Source organism: Lepisosteus platostomus, chromosome 16, assembly GCF_059453375.1.
Source record: "Lepisosteus platostomus isolate fLepPlt1 chromosome 16, fLepPlt1.hap1, whole genome shotgun sequence".
Lineage (NCBI taxonomy): Eukaryota > Metazoa > Chordata > Actinopteri > Semionotiformes > Lepisosteidae > Lepisosteus > Lepisosteus platostomus.
This window is the reverse complement of record NC_142626.1, coordinates 14,817,706-14,835,390: the sequence shown is the minus strand read 5'-3', so window position 1 is coordinate 14,835,390 and position 17,685 is coordinate 14,817,706. Positions and strand designations below refer to the sequence as shown.

The following is a 17,685-nucleotide window of genomic DNA, read 5'->3' as shown; positions in this document are numbered from 1 at the left end:
GATTCCATATTATATTAGCAGAAAAGCTTAAAACTACCACTTTTACACACGCTATTTCACATGCTAGTTAAATACTTCGATGCTTAAAATCGTTAGGGAGAAATGGAATACTGGTGTGTATTTTTGCTTTAAAGTACCGATTCCTGGAATCTGACTGGCTGACATCCTTCTGAAGTGGTTCCATAAAATCTGGTATACGGAAAAGAAAGCGTTGATACATACAAGTATCTTTTAATACAGTCTTTGCTGTGCTCTTGAGGATCCTTGTGATATTTTGAGCTCTAGTTGAATGATACGTGTCGCATTTTAAATCATTTTCGTAGTTAGAAATTATGAAACACCCTGTTAAAAGCAAGGACGTTTTTATGCCCGTTGAAGTAAAACAAAATGCCTGACAAAGTATGGCTTGGACAGATTCCAAGTGCTTGTACAAATGTGCTAAAGAAATTATTCTTTAGTATACAGCTTGTCCAAAGTCATCCATTATTAATACTATTAGTAATATCTTCGGTAAAGGCTTTGATGCATAAATATTTCTGATAAAGGTAGGTTGTGTACTTTTGTCCAACTGAGCAATCTTGCTTTCATAAAATATACCAACATTTTAATGACTGATGATTAACATGATGTAATACACAGTTCAAAATTAGAAGCTCAAATGCTGTACATGAGAGGTTAAGCTCCCCCTGGCGGTTTTACAAGGTAACGCCGGATAGTTTCCGGCATGATGTCAAATGACGCGCGATTAACCGCGTGATACTGCGTGACACCGCGTGACACAGCGACACGCCCACCGGGGTATGCCGCGTAATACCCCACCCATTTTGAATGGCTGCATCTGTAGTTGACCCTTACTTGAATAAAAATAGGACATAAATAAAGGGTTTCAGAAATCAAACAAAGCTTTATTCCCATGCTTATAGTCTGGGTAATTGGAGGCTGCACTGTTTTGCTACCTATAGTGATGTATGGGTTTTTTGCACAATGTCGTATTGAGCAGTATTTCTCGCGTTGTGTACACAGCAGTCCCCCCAGGTTCCAGTTAGTGCGTAATTACGCATCGAAGAAAAACCGGAGGTTTAAAAAAAGAGAATTAGTTCACTGATAGCTTTATGTGGAGGCTGTGAAAATTTTCACAAGTCGTGGAAAGTCGTGGGGGTGGAAAGTGCCCGCGGTCATTTAATTAGTATTTAAATTCACACTGTTTCCCTTCCAAAGATATGGACAGAAAAATATTCTAGTGTGGTAAAAAAAATGGCTTAAAAACAATATAGTGAAGGCTGTGAAAACAGTCACAATGTGACACAAAGCAAGTGTTTTCGTAACTCTAGAAGGTTTCGTGAAAAAGCTACAGGCGTGCAATTGTAATCGTTTTTATTTTTAAATACATTTTAGAAAAGTGTCATCTATACAAAAAAGTTGCATTTAATACCACTTGATAGTTATATTAATAGAGATAAGCTTTCTATTAAAGCTCAGATCAAAGATCAAACACAGATCAAACAGCAGTATCTCACACACTGGGACTGATCTGTGATCTGTGATGTGGTTGAATGTAAGTTGTGGTACTCTAGCAGTGCTGTCCTGAAGCTAGCTGGTATCTGCGTGGCTCGGGAGGGCTGGCTGTGCCGAAAAATAAAAGCGCCATCTTTCAGTCAACGAGTGTCTGAATCACTGTGCCCATCCTCGCCAAACCCGAAAATACTACAATAAATATTTCTAAATATCACCTATGCGGGTTGTTCGCATGAAGTTGTATTGAGCAGTATTTCTCGCATTGTGAACGTATGTACACAGTGGGCCCACAGGGTGTAGAGCTGCAAACCCACGTGACCCTGAAAGTGCTACATTATTAATAATATCTTCTGTGTCTTATTAACATTGGAATGTTCCTATTTACATGTGTAAAAAGAGGCGATACACAACGTGTCTCCTCTTTAACTCTTCAGTTTACAGAGGAATTCCACCAGGGCCTTACAACATTGTCCAATAATACTCTTCTTGTGTCTAATTTTTAGTTTAGCAGGATTTGAGCTACAGTATATGAATATAATTATATTGTTATCAATTTCTTTAGATATGCGATTCCATATTATATTCCCTATTAATCAAATTCTAAAAATGTCAATATTGTGTCCATAATATTTGCTATTTTAGATTTTCAAGGAAGCCTTTCAAACGCTTGAGGTGTCTGTTAAATTGCCCCACTGAATAAAGTGTTTTGAATTAAACCAGTTTATCAGCTCTTAAGCATACTCTAGTTTTTGTTCACACAACTTTGTCAGTGAAAAAAATGACCGCTGGCACTTTTCCTCCCCCTCTAATTCTCAGAGTAGAATAGGCAAACAGTCCCCCTTCCCCCCACGGACAGACTGACAAATGTTTTCACTGCCTATTTACTGCCTATTATTTGAGCTACAGTACATGAATATAATTATATCGTTATTCATTTCTTTAGATACACTATCCCATATTATATTCACTATTAATTCTAAAAGTATGCTTTGGTTTACTCCGATAATGAGCGTATTCGCAGAAAAGGTTAAAACATTATAACTTTTTACTATTATTATCAAAACCCTCAAATCACTAAATTTTGGTTATTTTGGAAACATTTTGATGTGTTCCTTGTAACTGCTGTAACTGTTGCACTGCTGTCGATATTGTAGCAGTAGACAAAATGATGCACTTGGAGTTTGCAATGTAGGGATTTCTATATTTATGTCTTTATTTAGTGGTTTCATTAGTGACAAAGGCTAAACTTTCAGCTTCAGTAACACGTACACCGTATGGCCAACATTACAGTTATTAGGGATTAATAATACTAGCTGGTCCCCTGGGGTGACGGGTGGGTTCGATGTCCCTGGTAGTGGGAGCACAGCCTGTCCTACAGACCATAAAAAGAACAGGCTTCCCTTTTTTTCTCTTTTCTCACCCACTGCGATTCGGGCACAGAAGGGTTAAAAAGAGCTCAGATAGGCAAAGGGAAGGGGGAGGGGTGACACTGTTACCTGCCCTGGATAAAGCTGTTAGAAAATAGGTGGATTTACACCTCTGAAAAGCATTCCAATTTTAATGCAATACAGAAGACATTATTCATAATAAATTATCTTGGACTGTCTGTAAACTGAAAATTTATAGAGGAGACTCATTGTGTATCACCTCTTTTTACACTTGGAAGAACATTCCAATGTTAATGCGACACTGAAGATATTATTAATAACCTTTAAAATCTGAAGCTGTTAACTTTACTTCAGACCTACATACCTCCACACCTGCATATCAAGATCATGGTTCATCATGCGTGAATGAGTCAAATTAAAAATATAACGTTTACAAAGAAGGTAGAATACAGTAATGAGCCGGGGACTCAAACCCGGGCCTCTAACATCACTACCATCTGTATCAGCCAGCCGAGCTAAAGGACGATCTCTCCTTACCCTGGCGGCTGAGGTCCCTGGTAGCTATTCAGAGGGAAAGTCGGTGACGTCACCACGTTGACAAGCTCATTTATAATAAATGAGATAAAATGAGGTGTTCTTGCTTAACTTAGACATTGCATGATTTTAAAAGCTATTTAAATACAATTTTTTAATTAAAATTCATTCTATACAGCAATCACATATTTGGGGACCATTTTATAAAAGCAAAAAGACACTCAAGGCCTGTGCTATATCATGGATATAGTCACAGTTAAAAGGGTTGCCAGCCCTCCGCATCACGTCCGGCCTAACAATACCTTTTAACTGTGACTATATCCACGATATAGCACGGCCTTTTGTGACTTATTGCTTAAATAAATTTTGAAAAGTATGAGTTTCTTTTACTGTGATAAAGAGCGAAAGTATTCATGGAAAATGGTAATCACTTAACTCCTTTAACTTTGAACGTTTTATGATATTTAGAAAGAAAAACAAATTCAATATAGTGTCGATAATATTTATTATCAGTAATAATGACAGTAGGCACAGCTTCAAATTATTTGTTGTTATAAATAAATGACTTAGCTTTGAACATGCTGTGATACTTAGAAATATAAAACTTGTCAATATACAATAGTCTCCATACCATTAGCTATTTTAGTTTTACTAAAATAGTTATTTTAGTTTTAACAAAGAAGTGTTTATTTGTTAAGAGAAAACTCATGGCAACAGACTATGACCTAAGGCTTATAAGTCACACACTTAAGCCATCACACCACAGACATAATCACATGGGTAGCACTGAAACTGAAGCACACATAGAAAGTGTATTATACTACTAGTTGAGCTACAGTACATGAATATAACTTTATCGTTAATAATTTCTTTAGATATGCTATTCCACATTATTTTCCCTATTAATCAAATTGTGAAAAGTATGCTTTTGTCTACTGCAATAACGAGTGTATTTGCAGAAAAGGTTAAAACATTATAATTTTTTACAAAGCATATAAACTTAATATGGTTTACAGTTTAAAGTTTACATAATATGTTTACGTTCATAAATTAATATCGTTCATGACCATCAGATGCTCCTCTTCTTTTTATGCGCAGCTACTAAAATTTCCCTATAAATATTCAATACTAAGCAGATTAAAACATGCACAGTAAAGAGATTAAATGGTCACTAATGACCAATTAGTGCCCCTTTTGATCATTTTGGCCAGCCAATCACGTACCGTGGTACAACGCAGTGGCTTGTGTGTAGTTGCATGCGGTATGGGTTTATCCACGCATTTTGAATGGCTGCATCTGTCGATAATACACCTCTTACATACATCTACTGTAAATCTATTGCTAGAACAACTATAAAAATTTCAGTCTCCTTTCTACACCCAGTCTGTTATGCAGATGAAACCTTGTAGGGCTGACGTTACACTATTTTTCATGCTTAGAGACTGTTCAGCATAATGAGTATTTTGCTATTCCGTTTTTTTGTGTCTTCTGCCCATTTTGGGGGACATTAGAGGGGAAGGAATTCTGTATTCCATTCCATTCTTGGGAAGGAAACTCAAAAGGATATCAAATTTCGATAGAGTTAGGAACACTCAGATGCTGTAAAAAACAGTACAGATAGGGAAACAGAACATACAGTTTAAATAATAAAGAGATACAATATGCAACTCAGACCTGCTCATATAAAAGCAAACATATCAAGCATGTGTTCAAACTGCCTGATAGTGATAGACAGACAATAGCAATTCATTGCTGAGCAAGAGTTCTGTGTTACTGTACTTTTACACTGTTCATTGGTCTTCTTTTTATCTATAAAACTATATATATATTCTTGATTACTGTTATGTGATTCAAACAGAATATCGTTAAGCTGTTGCCATCACTTACTTACTGAATCATGCAGTATTCATCCTGTCCTTTTCTACACTTCTTTACAATCTACAGTTTTTTACGGTCTGTCTCCTGACCTTGTAAACCTTTAATATGGGCTATATCTCAGATTCAAAACATACTGTATTTGAATTACTCTTATCTTAATGTTTCTCAAAGCTCAGTTTCCCCCCATAGATAGAATATGCTGTATATTTAAAAAGGAGAAGTCTCAAGGACGTTTAAGTAAAATGTATGATGCCGCACAAGACATCAATGTTCATTAATGTAAAAATAGTAAAGTACAGTAGCAGCCCTTAGCTAGAAATCATTCCCTGCTTTATAAATTGGATTAAATGTGCAGTAATAAATAAAAATCTAATTGTATTAAGTTTACAATTACATATTACAACTTAAGACATGTTTTTAGGTAACTTAAAAGTGTATTCTTCTTTCCAAATGCTACAGTTAAACATTAAACATTACATCAAAATACATTCTTAAAAGTTAAAAGTCATGGAATATGTAAGTTAATACACAGCTCCTGTTACAGGAAATTGAAAGTGAAAGTGCATCTCTCTAAGATAAAAGCTCTGCAGCTTTGTATCGGTATTGTGTGTAGTACTGGGAACTGAACTCTCAGCCAGGAGCCCACAGAAGCACGAGAACAATCTACAGATTACACTACTCACAGATCTTAACAGTGTTAACAAAGGTAAGCAATAACAATTCAATTGTCAGAGAAAACATTTTTTTTTAATTTGAGAAATGCACTGATTGTTAGTAAAATACATACCCAACACTTTGAGAGTCAATTTGAGTTGTTATTGTAGTTTTTCCTTGGAAACTATTTTACTTAACTTACTATATCTAATGAACTATTGGAACTGTGCACCAAATCTTTTACTGATATTGTCGACAGTCCTAGAGGTGGCTAGAATAGTCCCTGTGCAAAAATCTGTGACTGTTGCAGCTGCAATACAAAAACAAATAGTGAAAGTTAATGCAATGATGCATGTTGGAAAATAAGCAGTAAAAGTTTTTTTTTTATATGTTGCAATCTGTGAACAATCTTGTATTATTTAATTATGTCAGGGATATGAAGTGTTTATCTACACCTAACAATAATTCTTAAATCTAAAAATAAATCTTAAAGGATAAACAATGAATTACTTAAAAGATTACTCCAAAAGTAGTCAACAGGCCTAAGTGCTTGTTTTCCATGGTAAAGGATTCTGGTGGCTCTGGTATTGTGTGGGGTGCTTTTTCCAGACATGGTTAAGGGCCACTCAATCCCCCCAGGGGACAAGAGGACAAGATAAATGCCAATAATTACAAAATCATGCTGAATAACTGTCACATCCCTCCAGTGGAGTTCTAGATCTTTGTAGAATGTATGTCAAGGCGCATTGAAGCTGTTCTGGTGTCACATTGTGGCCCTACACCTTATTAATACACTTCATGTTGTTGTTTCCTTGATTTTTATAGTTACCTATAGTTAGGCTTCACAGCCTGCAAGCAGCATGTATCATAAACCAAACAAGTTAACATCTACAGTATTTCACTCCACTAACAGTGTGAAAAATATAAAAGTTAAACTTCAGTAAGTTGTGCACAAAAAGTTGCGGCAGTTAGCTGACACCCCTACCTTACACGAATCATAAGTTTAATAGACCTATACCTATTGTTACAAATGTTCTTTTTATGAAAATTCAATGCTTTGAAACATGAATTGTTACCCAAATTTGAAATAATGAAAGCTGACTTCAAACTATGAAGAAGCAATATAAAGGAAATTTTAGAAAGCTCCAGTAAATGTAGAGAGTAAAGAGGAAGGTGTCATGCAACTCATTTCATATCGAGTGTACTGTACACCTCATATACCACTAACTAGTATGGGTGAGAGCTAGCAGAGAGCCTATGGAGTAGTAAAAGCTATGTGTGATATGAAATATAGATGACATTCATAAAAAGAGGTACGGGTGTAATTAATCTGAAGAGGCAATCTTCCACTTTAAATAAATATACTGTACACTTCTAAAGATACCTGATGGAGCAAATCAATGGTTTGTCTCAATAAAAAGTAATTGAAAACTGACATATTAAGATAGTATCTAAAAATAAGGCAAGGAAAGAAGAAAAACTATCACATTCATTAATAGATGATAACATTAACTGGTAACAGAAGTAAAAACATACAATACATGCAAATACTATATTTAAACATGCTCAAAACTATAATGTTAAGATTCCAATATGAATTCAATCTGTAATCTGTAAATAGCAAACTTTGTGTGTTTCAGTTTGTAAATACAGTAATTGGAATCTTTTGTCTTTTAACTTGCTGAGTAGTTTATTGCTCAATTACAGATCCAGCCATTCAAAGAGTGTGGTGCGCTGCGCTGTAAAACTTGGTAGGCGTGGCACAACACAACGCGTCATACCGCATCATACCGTATGTTATGATAGTATCTAGAATCACCTTGTAAAACTGCCAGGTGGAGCTAATAAAGCTTACTGTCTCATGTATAGCCTTTGAGCTGTTGCCAAAAAACACCGGGTTTTGAATCCCGGTCGCTACTAAGGGGCAATCGTTTTTCCAATTAAGAATTTAAGTTGTATACTCTTTAGACTTTTAATTTTAAATAGTGTATTACAGCATGTTAATCATTAAACATTAAAAGTCAGTATATTTATATGCTCAGCTGGACAAAAGTACACAACCTTCCACTTCCATCATACAGATACAGCCATTCAAAATTGGTGAGGTATTTCGCGGCATACCCCGGTGGGCGTGTCTCAGTATCACGCGGTATCACGCGTTTCACGTGTGTCACGTGACTAACTATCCGGCGTCGCCTTGTAAAACCGCCAGGGGGAGCTTAACCTCTCATGTACAGCATTTGAGCCTTTAATTTTGAACTGTGTATTACAGCATGTTAATCATCAGTCATTAAAATGTTGGTATATTTTATGAAAGCAAGATTGCTCAGTTGGACAAAAGTACACAACCTACCTTTATCAGAAATATTTATGCATCAAAGCCTTTACTGAAGATATTACTAATAGTAATAATAATGGATGACTTTGGACAAGCTGTATACTCAAAGTATAATTTATTTAGCACATTTGTACAAGCACTTGGAATCTGTCCAAGCCATACTTTGTCAGGCATTTTGTTTTACTTCAACGGGGCATAAAAACTTCCTTGCTTTTAACAGGGCGTTTCATAATTTCTAGCTACGAAAATGATTTAAAATGCGACACCTATCATTCAACTAGAGCTTAAAATATCACAAGGAAAAATACACACCGGTATTCCATTTCTCCCTAAACATTGTAAGCTTCGAAGTCTTTAACTAACGTGATACCGGAGTCAACAAGCATACTTTTAGAATTTGATTAAAAGGGAATATAATATGGAATCGCGTATCTAAAGAATTTAATAACGGTATGATTATATCTGTGTACTGCGGCAGAGCTATGTAGGGCTGTTTCGCCTGCCTGATCATGCGAGCTCTCTTGTAGCCTACTGGTCTAGGTGTGTGACTACCAACTGGCAGGTTGTGTGTTCGAATCCAGCTGGTGCTGGACTTTTATTTTAACAAACATTTCTTCGAAAAAATAGGTAAGCGATATTATGGACAATCAACTGACTTTTATATTTCAAAATATCGCAACATGATCGATATTTGCGATATTTTGAATATATCTTCCCTTCTGACAGCGGTTCCTGCTTCTATTGTGTGTGTGTGTGTGCAACAGTAAATTTTTATAGAGAAATGGAGGCTGGACAGTATGCGTTACAATATAAACATTTATATTGATTTAAATTGTGTTCTGATTTAAATCGCAAACGCGTGTTTAATTATGTGTTTTTTAATCATGATCAGGCTAATGCATTTCTACATTTTCTGTATGAACCAGCTTAGAGGTTCATACAGAAAGACAGCTTGTGTTTAAATTGAGTGTAAGGTAATTTATGCTTCTAAAGTCATGGTCAGTATTGTTGTACTGTGCTGTACTGTGTCACATTATTTTATAGCGTTTTTATTGCGTTATTAAATCCGGTGGCGCTGTGTTAGTTTCCTGACTCACATTATTTAAACTGCGACACTGATCATTCATCTAAATAAACTTTATTTTATATAGCGTTTTAAGCGAATAGGTAATTAGATTGCTCATAAACCTAATCACTTTTTCTACATAAACACAGCGTGATTGCTCTCTGAAAATGCTTTTCCTTTATTTTTAAAGTAGGCTCAGATTTCAACTATAGATCGTATTATTATAAACTTTCTTGGAAAAATGTATTTTATGTAAACCATGTTTGCTATTAATTCATTTAGGGCTAAAATACGTTCATTGTCTTCTAATCGAGTCGAGTTGACATTGGAAGCCTGCCACACCCGGACCGTTAAACCAACGCATTAGCACGTCAAAGCCCATTGAGCCAGTATTGGCTTTAGTATCCCCCCCTTCTCCCCTCAATTCAATTCAATTCAAGGTGTTTTATTTGCATGACAGATGGGTACAAGCAGTGTTGGGTACTGTATGTATATTGTAATGCTTACGGCAGACAGGCACTGTGTAGGAGCCGACGCACCAGAGCAGCGCCTGCAATTTTTATATTTATAACTTAGTTTTTAAAATTAGTCAAGCAATACATAGCATCTCCTTTTACTTAGTGCCTGAGCATACTGCAACGCGTGTGAAGCCCATAAACGATATTAATTTTGGAACTTAAACATACAGTATATGGCTGGTCTCGGTACTTTAAAGAAAACATACACACCAGTATTCCATTTCTCCCTAAACATTTTAAGCATCGAAGTCTTTAACTAACGCGATACCAGAGTCAACAAGCATACTTTTAGAATTTATTATTAATATCTCAATTCTTTAGATACGCGATTCCATATTATATTCCCTTTTAATCAAATTCTAAAAGTATGCTTGTTGACTCCGGTATCACGTTAGTTAAAGACTTCGAAGCTTACAATGTTTAGGGAGAAATGGAATACTGGTGTGTATTTTTTTCTTTAAAGTACCGAGACCAGCTATATACTGTATGTTTACGTTCCAAAATTAATATCGTTTATGGCCTTCACACGCGTTACAGTATGCTCCTATTCTTTTTATGCTCAGCTACTAAGATTTCCCTTCAGTGGTAAAATTCAATATCTACAACGGGCACAGTAAAGACATTTACAGTAAGTCTTTCTACGACAGACCAACGGACCACGAGTGCCCCTGTCGGTCAACCAATCACGCACTGCGGTATCGCGTGTCATCATACCTGCGGTATCTGTACTGCGGTGTCTGTACCGCGCACTTTGAATGGCTGCATCTGTAAATATTTCAATTTTTCATTAATATTTTATGCATTAAAGTCTTTACAGAAGATATTACTAATAGTATTAATAATGAATGACCTTGGATAGGCTGTAATCTCAAAGTATAACCGTGGTCCACTTTCTTTGTAACTGTCTGCATCAGTTTAACTGTTGCGATACTAAATTACTTTATTTTTTAATTGACAAAAAGTAACACCACACTCTCTTGTCTCAGTCACTCAGTCTTGTGGACTGTTTTGTTGCTCCACAGACTGTTAAACCAAAGGAAAACAGCGCCTCTTTCTTCGTAGCATTCTGTTGATCCGATCACGTATTCGTTTCCAATCACTCAAAGTAAGTTTTGAGAAGTTTTGATTCACCATGCCTATAATGTTTTCCCAAAGATTGCTCATAAATGGTATTGATTTAGGAACATAAAAATATTATGTAGCCTGTATATGGTTGGTATTGGTAGTTTTAAATGAAAAAATCCACACCAGTATTCCACTTTCTTCCGAAACATTTTAAACATCAAAGTCTTTCATTCGGTTACATACTGTGGTTATTTTGGAATAGCTTTTATGTGCTCCTTCAACTATATTAAGTTTATATACTTCATAAAAAGTTAACATGTTTTAACATTTCCTATGAATATTTGCGCTCGGTATAGCAGTAAAAAAATGCATACTTTTTAGAATTTGATTAATAGGGATATAATACAGAATCGCATATCTAAAGAAGTTGATAATGTTATAATTATATTCATATAGCTCAAATTATTACAGTAGTGCATGTCTGCATCAGTTTAACACTTACCATTGTGATTATGTGTGTGGTGTAATGGCTTAGGCGTGTGCCTTGTATGCTGGAAGCCAGGCGTTCAATCTTAGCTGTCACCATGATATTTCCTCTAACAAATAAACATTTCTTTGAAAAACACTTACACTTGTAAGAACATTCCAATGCTAATGTAACACGGAAGATATTATTAATAACTTTTTAAATCTGAAGCTGTTAACTCTACTTCACACCTGCATGTCAAAGATCACAATTTCAAAATAAAAAAAAACATCAAAACATTGATTGGATGAGAATGTCATGATTGTTTCACATGTATGTGAAACATGACAATTTGTTACAGTTAAACAGTTAAATGTTTATTTTTTATTTATTTGTTGCTGCTGCAGTGGCTCGCAATGGCTAGATAGTTAACACTTCAAAACTGCTTTATCAGTCTGGGGATAAGGGGGAGCTTTCCTTGACAGCTGACATTCCTCCATACACTTAAGTGAAAAATTTATAAAAACGCCAATGTAAACATCATATTTACAATTTATTGAAAATAAAAATTTTAAGTTCTCTACAGCTTTCTCAGTCAAGTACAATAATTCACGTAGGTAGCTGTATAGGCATATGTAGGCAGCAAAAGATCAGCTTAAGAGGGAAGAAAACACTTTCAGAGAAAACAATGTTTAAGGTGTGAAAAATAAAAACCTCCATTCAATTGCAGCCTAAACCTTTCCCCACACACCCTGCCCCCACTGCGATTGGAATATACAAAAACAAAGCACTGAAAGCTTTATAGTAAATGATCAGGCGTTTCGAAGATGTGGGGATACGTAATTCTGGTATTATGAACTCACACCTGGGATTCGATTAATTTAAAATAAGTTTTAATTTTTTTTAATTTAAGCTAATAAAGATTAAATATTAATTTAAGTGTTTCAAATGTTTAAATAAGAAGTTAAAAGAACTTACAGCTCACACAAAGACTCAAAGACAGTGTTTTAACTGTCTTTTCATATTGATTTAAGTGTCCTTCTTTCAGTTGGATTGCATGATTACTGTTATGATTTCTTTATTATTATTGAATCCATCAACTTGTTCACTTGTGATTACTTGGAAATATTTTGACATGTTCCTTTTAAAACTGAGTTTGTAATGTCAGGTGTTCTGAATGAGTTAGCCTTTGATGCAGTAGGAATAAAATGTATTTCCCACAAGCTGTACTGTAGTGGCTTTAAAACGATGCAACATCATGCTGTTTGCATGTGGCACGTCTTTGTTCACGTTTTAGAAGTACAGTATGGAAAAACTAGTGTTAAGAAAAAAACAGGATATTTTATTTATTTTATTTTTAAAAATGAAATAAAAAATAAGACACAATGACGTGTTCCTGCCTTGTTCAAACATTGTGTGATTTTAAAAGCTGTAAAAACTGGTTTAGATAGCAGAAAGTCACCTAGCTCTTACAAGAGGCTCTGTTAAACAGAGTTTGTGTTTTAAGTTTACATTAACTTTGTCAGTGAAAAAATGACCGCAGGCACTTTTCCTTCCCACCTGATGCAAGGTAACAATGCGGCAAATGGGTTTTTTATTTTGCTGGAAGTGTGAACATTGAATGAGCCCTGGGGTGTACAGTGAGACTAACACAGTGAGATTACTGAGATGGCTAGTTTAAGTAAAGGAACAAGTAATAGGTTTATTCCATGCTGAAAAGAGAAGAAAGAAAACACAATGTTTTGGCCGTGGAGCCTTCTAGGCTCGTTTTGTTTTCTTTCTTCTCTTTTCAGCATGGAATAAACGTATTACTTGTTCCTTTGCAGCCTATGCATGCTGACACAGCTACCCACCTGAACTAGTTTAAGTAAATATGTTAACAAATATCTGAATTTTTGTTAGATAAAATTGCATCCAGCTGTGAATCAGCTACGTGACTTTGCCCCCGTGAAAATGTGGGAAAGAGGTTTAGTGGGCAGTGTAGTCACCATAGATTCTTTTGATACACTGTACAGTATAACAGTATAAATCAAGCATGTTTTTTAATGTTTGTAATCGCTATTCTTGCAGGTACATTTTATATTCATTTTGCTTCTGTGTGTTAGCTGAAGTGTTAGCTAGTGGGAAAAGTTATTGAAATCTGAAACATCGTGTCTCATAAATAAGTATTTTAATATGAAAAGCTCATGAAAACTGAAGAAAACAATGACTCTGAAAAAGATACAAGAAGCTTGAAATTATTATAATTAAATTGATACCGTTAATAATGACCAGACACATTATTATAGTTTCAGTGGTATTTTTAATACCACTTTGTTATTCTCAATCCTAATTATAATATATACGATTTCATTTTAAGGCTTGAGGCGTCTGTGAAATTCCCCACTGAATAAAGTGTTTTGAATTAAACCGGTTGAAGAGTTAACAGTATTCACGTTTTTTATTTCATTATTAATATAACTTAACAGTGAATATGTTATAATATATATACAAAATAATGTTAATATAGTGTACATAATACTTCAACATGCGTGAATGAGTCAAATTAAAAATAAAACGTGTTTCAAAGAAAGTGGATTACAGTAATACTACCAGCTATAAAGATACATAGATTAAGATCCTTAAATTAATACTGTTATTAAATTCTTTAGATACACGATTCTATGTTATGTTCCACATTAATCAAAGTCTAAAAAGTATGCGTTTTTTTACTATGATAACGAGCGCAAATATCCATAGAAGAGGTTAAAACATTATAACTTTTTATGAATGATATAAACTTAATATAGTCAGGATCACATAAAGACTTTTGCAAACTAACCACAGCATGTAACCAAATGAAATACCTTAAAACGTTTAGGAAGAAAGTGAATACAGTTGTATATTTTTTTTATTTAATAATAATGTTTATGTTCCTAAATTAATATTTTTTATGACCTTCAAACATGCTGTGCTCCTCTTTTGTTTGTGCTCAGCTACATACATTTCCCTTTAGTTGTAAAATTCCATATTAATATTCAATATTAAGTGGATTAAAACATGCACAGTAAAGAGATTAAATGATTATATCGTTTCACTAACAACCAATACATCATGAGACCCCTGTCGTTCATTTTGGCTAGTCAATCACGTACTGCCATACAACGTGGTGAACTGTAGATAATTTTGCACGATACGGGGTTGTACCATTCATTTATAATGGCTGCATCTGCATGTTTCACAATATTGAACTTAAATCTGTAGTAATAGCTGTTTTATTGAACTCTAATACTTGAAACTTCTCTTCTGTAGAGAAATCATGTCAGTGTCAACTGAAGAGACACTCGCTGTCATCTGCAATGAAGACTTGGAGGAATGTGTTGAGGCTGTTATATCATCCATGAAGGAAGGTGTCCTCTCACTGCAGAATCTCTTTGCGATTCTCCTGGTTGTGGACAGAAATCACATGGAGCAGGAACATGCAGACATTAGGAAACTGATTCTGGCAGCAAAGGAATGGCTAGAACGATCAGATAAAGCTGCAACATGCAAAGTGGAAAAGGTGGACAAGCACTGTGAGGAGCTGACAATGGAGAAGGGCAGGCTGCAACGAGAATGTGTTAGCAAGAAAACAGAATTGGCCAACCTGAAAGACCAGCTCACAGCCAACACTGAAATATTGGAGAGACACAGAAATGAACTGCAGTCAGCAAAAAGTAATTTTCAGTCCAAACGGCAGATTGTTAATGACATTAAAGCCAGAATGCAGCATGATGAAGCTATTAGAAACACTGGAATTGGACTGATGTTTATTCCTATTATTGGGACTATAATAGGTAAGTGCTGAAAGGGGACATGTAGTGTACAGTAATAATAACATTTGGTAGAAAGAAGTGCCAAAATTGCTTCTACCACTGAATCAACATATATACGTATCCACATTTTACTGTACACATGTATACAGTATCTTCATATTTTGGTAGTTGACCCCAAAGTTACTTGGAATCAGAAGTTTGTTACAGCAATAAGGTTAAAAAATACTAGTGTTCTTTATTTACACTACAGTGAAATAAAGAAAAAAGCAGCCACAACCAAATACCAAAACGAAACCTTCATCGAAAAGTGTAGTCCGAAGCATAAAGTCTCTGACTATCATAGCCAAGCAGCTAAGCCACTTACTGGCTTCAAAACAATATTTACACAGTCTCAGTCTCCCTTTGGTGGTCAGTCAGTCCTTTTCTCTATGTTGAGTGGAGCCAATAGGCCTTCTATTCTCCAGATGGCAGACATAATTCCATTGACTTACCCAGAAAGCCTCCACTTCCCACTTTTAAATTTCTCCTGGCCAATTATCTTCCAGCAACTGGTCAGGTGACTGAAAGAAGCAGGTTATTCCCCCAGAGGTTTCTGGTGAATGTGCTTTCACACAAGGATGAGAATAAAATATGAAAATATCAATTCATATTGGTCTTTCCTGGACACAAAATAATACACTATTGTTTTTTTTTTCCTTTTTTCATTTTTCAGGAGCTACTCTGATTGGTGTCAATCAAACGGACTTAAACAATGCCACAGAGGCTGCCAACACTGTTGAAATGGCTTTGAGGACATCTGAGGAAAATGTCACCACATCTCTTAGTAGAGTAGAGGAATATGAGCAAATGGTTGAAAAGAAGAGAGAGGAGCTCAACAACACTGATGCATGCTTAAGACAAATTCAGAATGACATTCAAGACATTTCCTCTAAGATCTCATACATGGTGACTGTCCAGCAAGACTTGAGGAATGCCACACAGATGCTCAACACATTGTCAGGGAAAGCCCAGGTGTTGGTGAAACAGACTGAGTATGTCATCATCTTTGATGTGGTGATTAACATTCTACAGGATATCTCTCTGAAACTGTGTGAAATCTTGGGCATGGAAAAATACCATCTTCTCTGTCAGGAAGATATTGCAACACTCATAAGTGCTTTGAGAGAAGACAACGAGAAACAGAAAGCCATTTCTTTTCAAGAGGATCGGGAAACTATTGTATCATTAATATGAACAGGCTTGTCATAAAATCATAAAATTAATGACTTATTCAATTAAAAAATAAATAAAACAAGGTACTGTTGTTGTGTAATACTAGTGAGTGACTTTATAGTTGCAATGGGAAAAAAGTTTAACTCTTATACAGTACAGAGCTCTAATCCTAATCCTAATCCAATGTTCCAATGAAAACTGAAGTGTATAAATACTGTATTTTGTGGTTACAAGCTCACTGTGGATGAAAGTTATATTGTACTCTGCTCTCCCTGGAAACAGTATTTGGTAGAAATGTTGAGATGTCGGCTGACATACTGTATAGATTTGCCTCTACTGTATGTTTTACATTCACATTTATCAGTATTTGACACTCAGTAAAATGCAAATATGTCTAAGAATATCAAAGCATTAGCATTAGTTTTATATCTGCAATCTTATTTTGAAATTTATCTGATTATTATTTTTAAATGTCATATACAATGCTTTCTCAATGTAATCTTTTAATAAAGTAGCAGTGAATGAAGAAGCCTGATGATATTATTGGGATAAATAAAACAAGGCAATTACATTGGTTTTGTGCACATTAGTTTGCACAAATAATGTTTTACATTTATATAACACAATAACACTTAAATCAGAAATGTGTCTTTCATCAGGAACTTCTAGAAACATAAAAATAGTACAAGTAAACATTAAATTAAATATATTATTGCATAACAGACATCAACCATACAGTATATTATAAAACATTTTTATCATATCACAGTACGTGAACAGTGCACTTACAGAGAGGGGCTAATACAGTTACAAATAGGGAGTTGTGAAAATGAAAAAATCAAAATATCAGGAAATGACCAAGCAGATTAATCAATAAATGAAATAAATAATCATAATCCCCAGATTTGTAAAACATTGTGGCCAAAAATACACCAGAGTGGTTGGTATAGTTAGTGGCACATGAGCTCTTTGTTCTCTGGGACAGCTTTGGTGAAAAGAGTGATAATTCAGGCACACAGGGATTAACAAATATTTATTAATAATGACAATGCACACACTAATGCACACACAGTATAAACATACCTCACACAAGTCATACTATTGTATGTACAAATTTTCAAATAATGTGTCTCAGAGGCCTAAAGTTATCAATAATTTTTATAATGCCTACAATATCCCAAAATAAAAGATAAGTCCTCTAAACTAACCAGAATACAACCTGTGGTTAAATCTTTCACTGTAAACCCAAATGCCACT

The 17,685-nt window shown here is 35.0% G+C and overlaps 1 protein-coding gene and 1 gene segment (V, D, J or C); both read left to right on the top strand.

Moving 5' to 3' along the window:
• LOC148646937 (Ig kappa chain V region K29-213-like) overlaps positions 1–17,685 on the top strand; it is a 619,354-nt gene that overhangs the window by 377,312 nt on the left and 224,357 nt on the right.
• On the top strand, positions 5,735–16,464 carry LOC148646940 (uncharacterized). Its single transcript, XM_088608846.1, has 3 exons — positions 5,735–6,021; positions 14,714–15,237; positions 15,929–16,464. Exons 2-3 carry the CDS (start codon positions 14,721–14,723, stop codon positions 16,447–16,449), a joined length of 1,038 nt encoding a protein of 345 aa, XP_088464972.1. The 5' UTR covers positions 5,735–6,021; positions 14,714–14,720; the 3' UTR covers positions 16,450–16,464.

Excerpts from the sequence above, each read along its gene's own strand:
- LOC148646940 (XM_088608846.1), top strand. The coding sequence starts at position 14,721 with ATGTCAGTGTCAACTGAAGAGACACTCGCTGTCATCTGCAATGAAGAC. Across the intron at positions 15,238-15,928 it reads TATTATTGGGACTATAATAG|GAGCTACTCTGATTGGTGTC; the intron begins GTAAGTGCTGAA and ends TTCATTTTTCAG.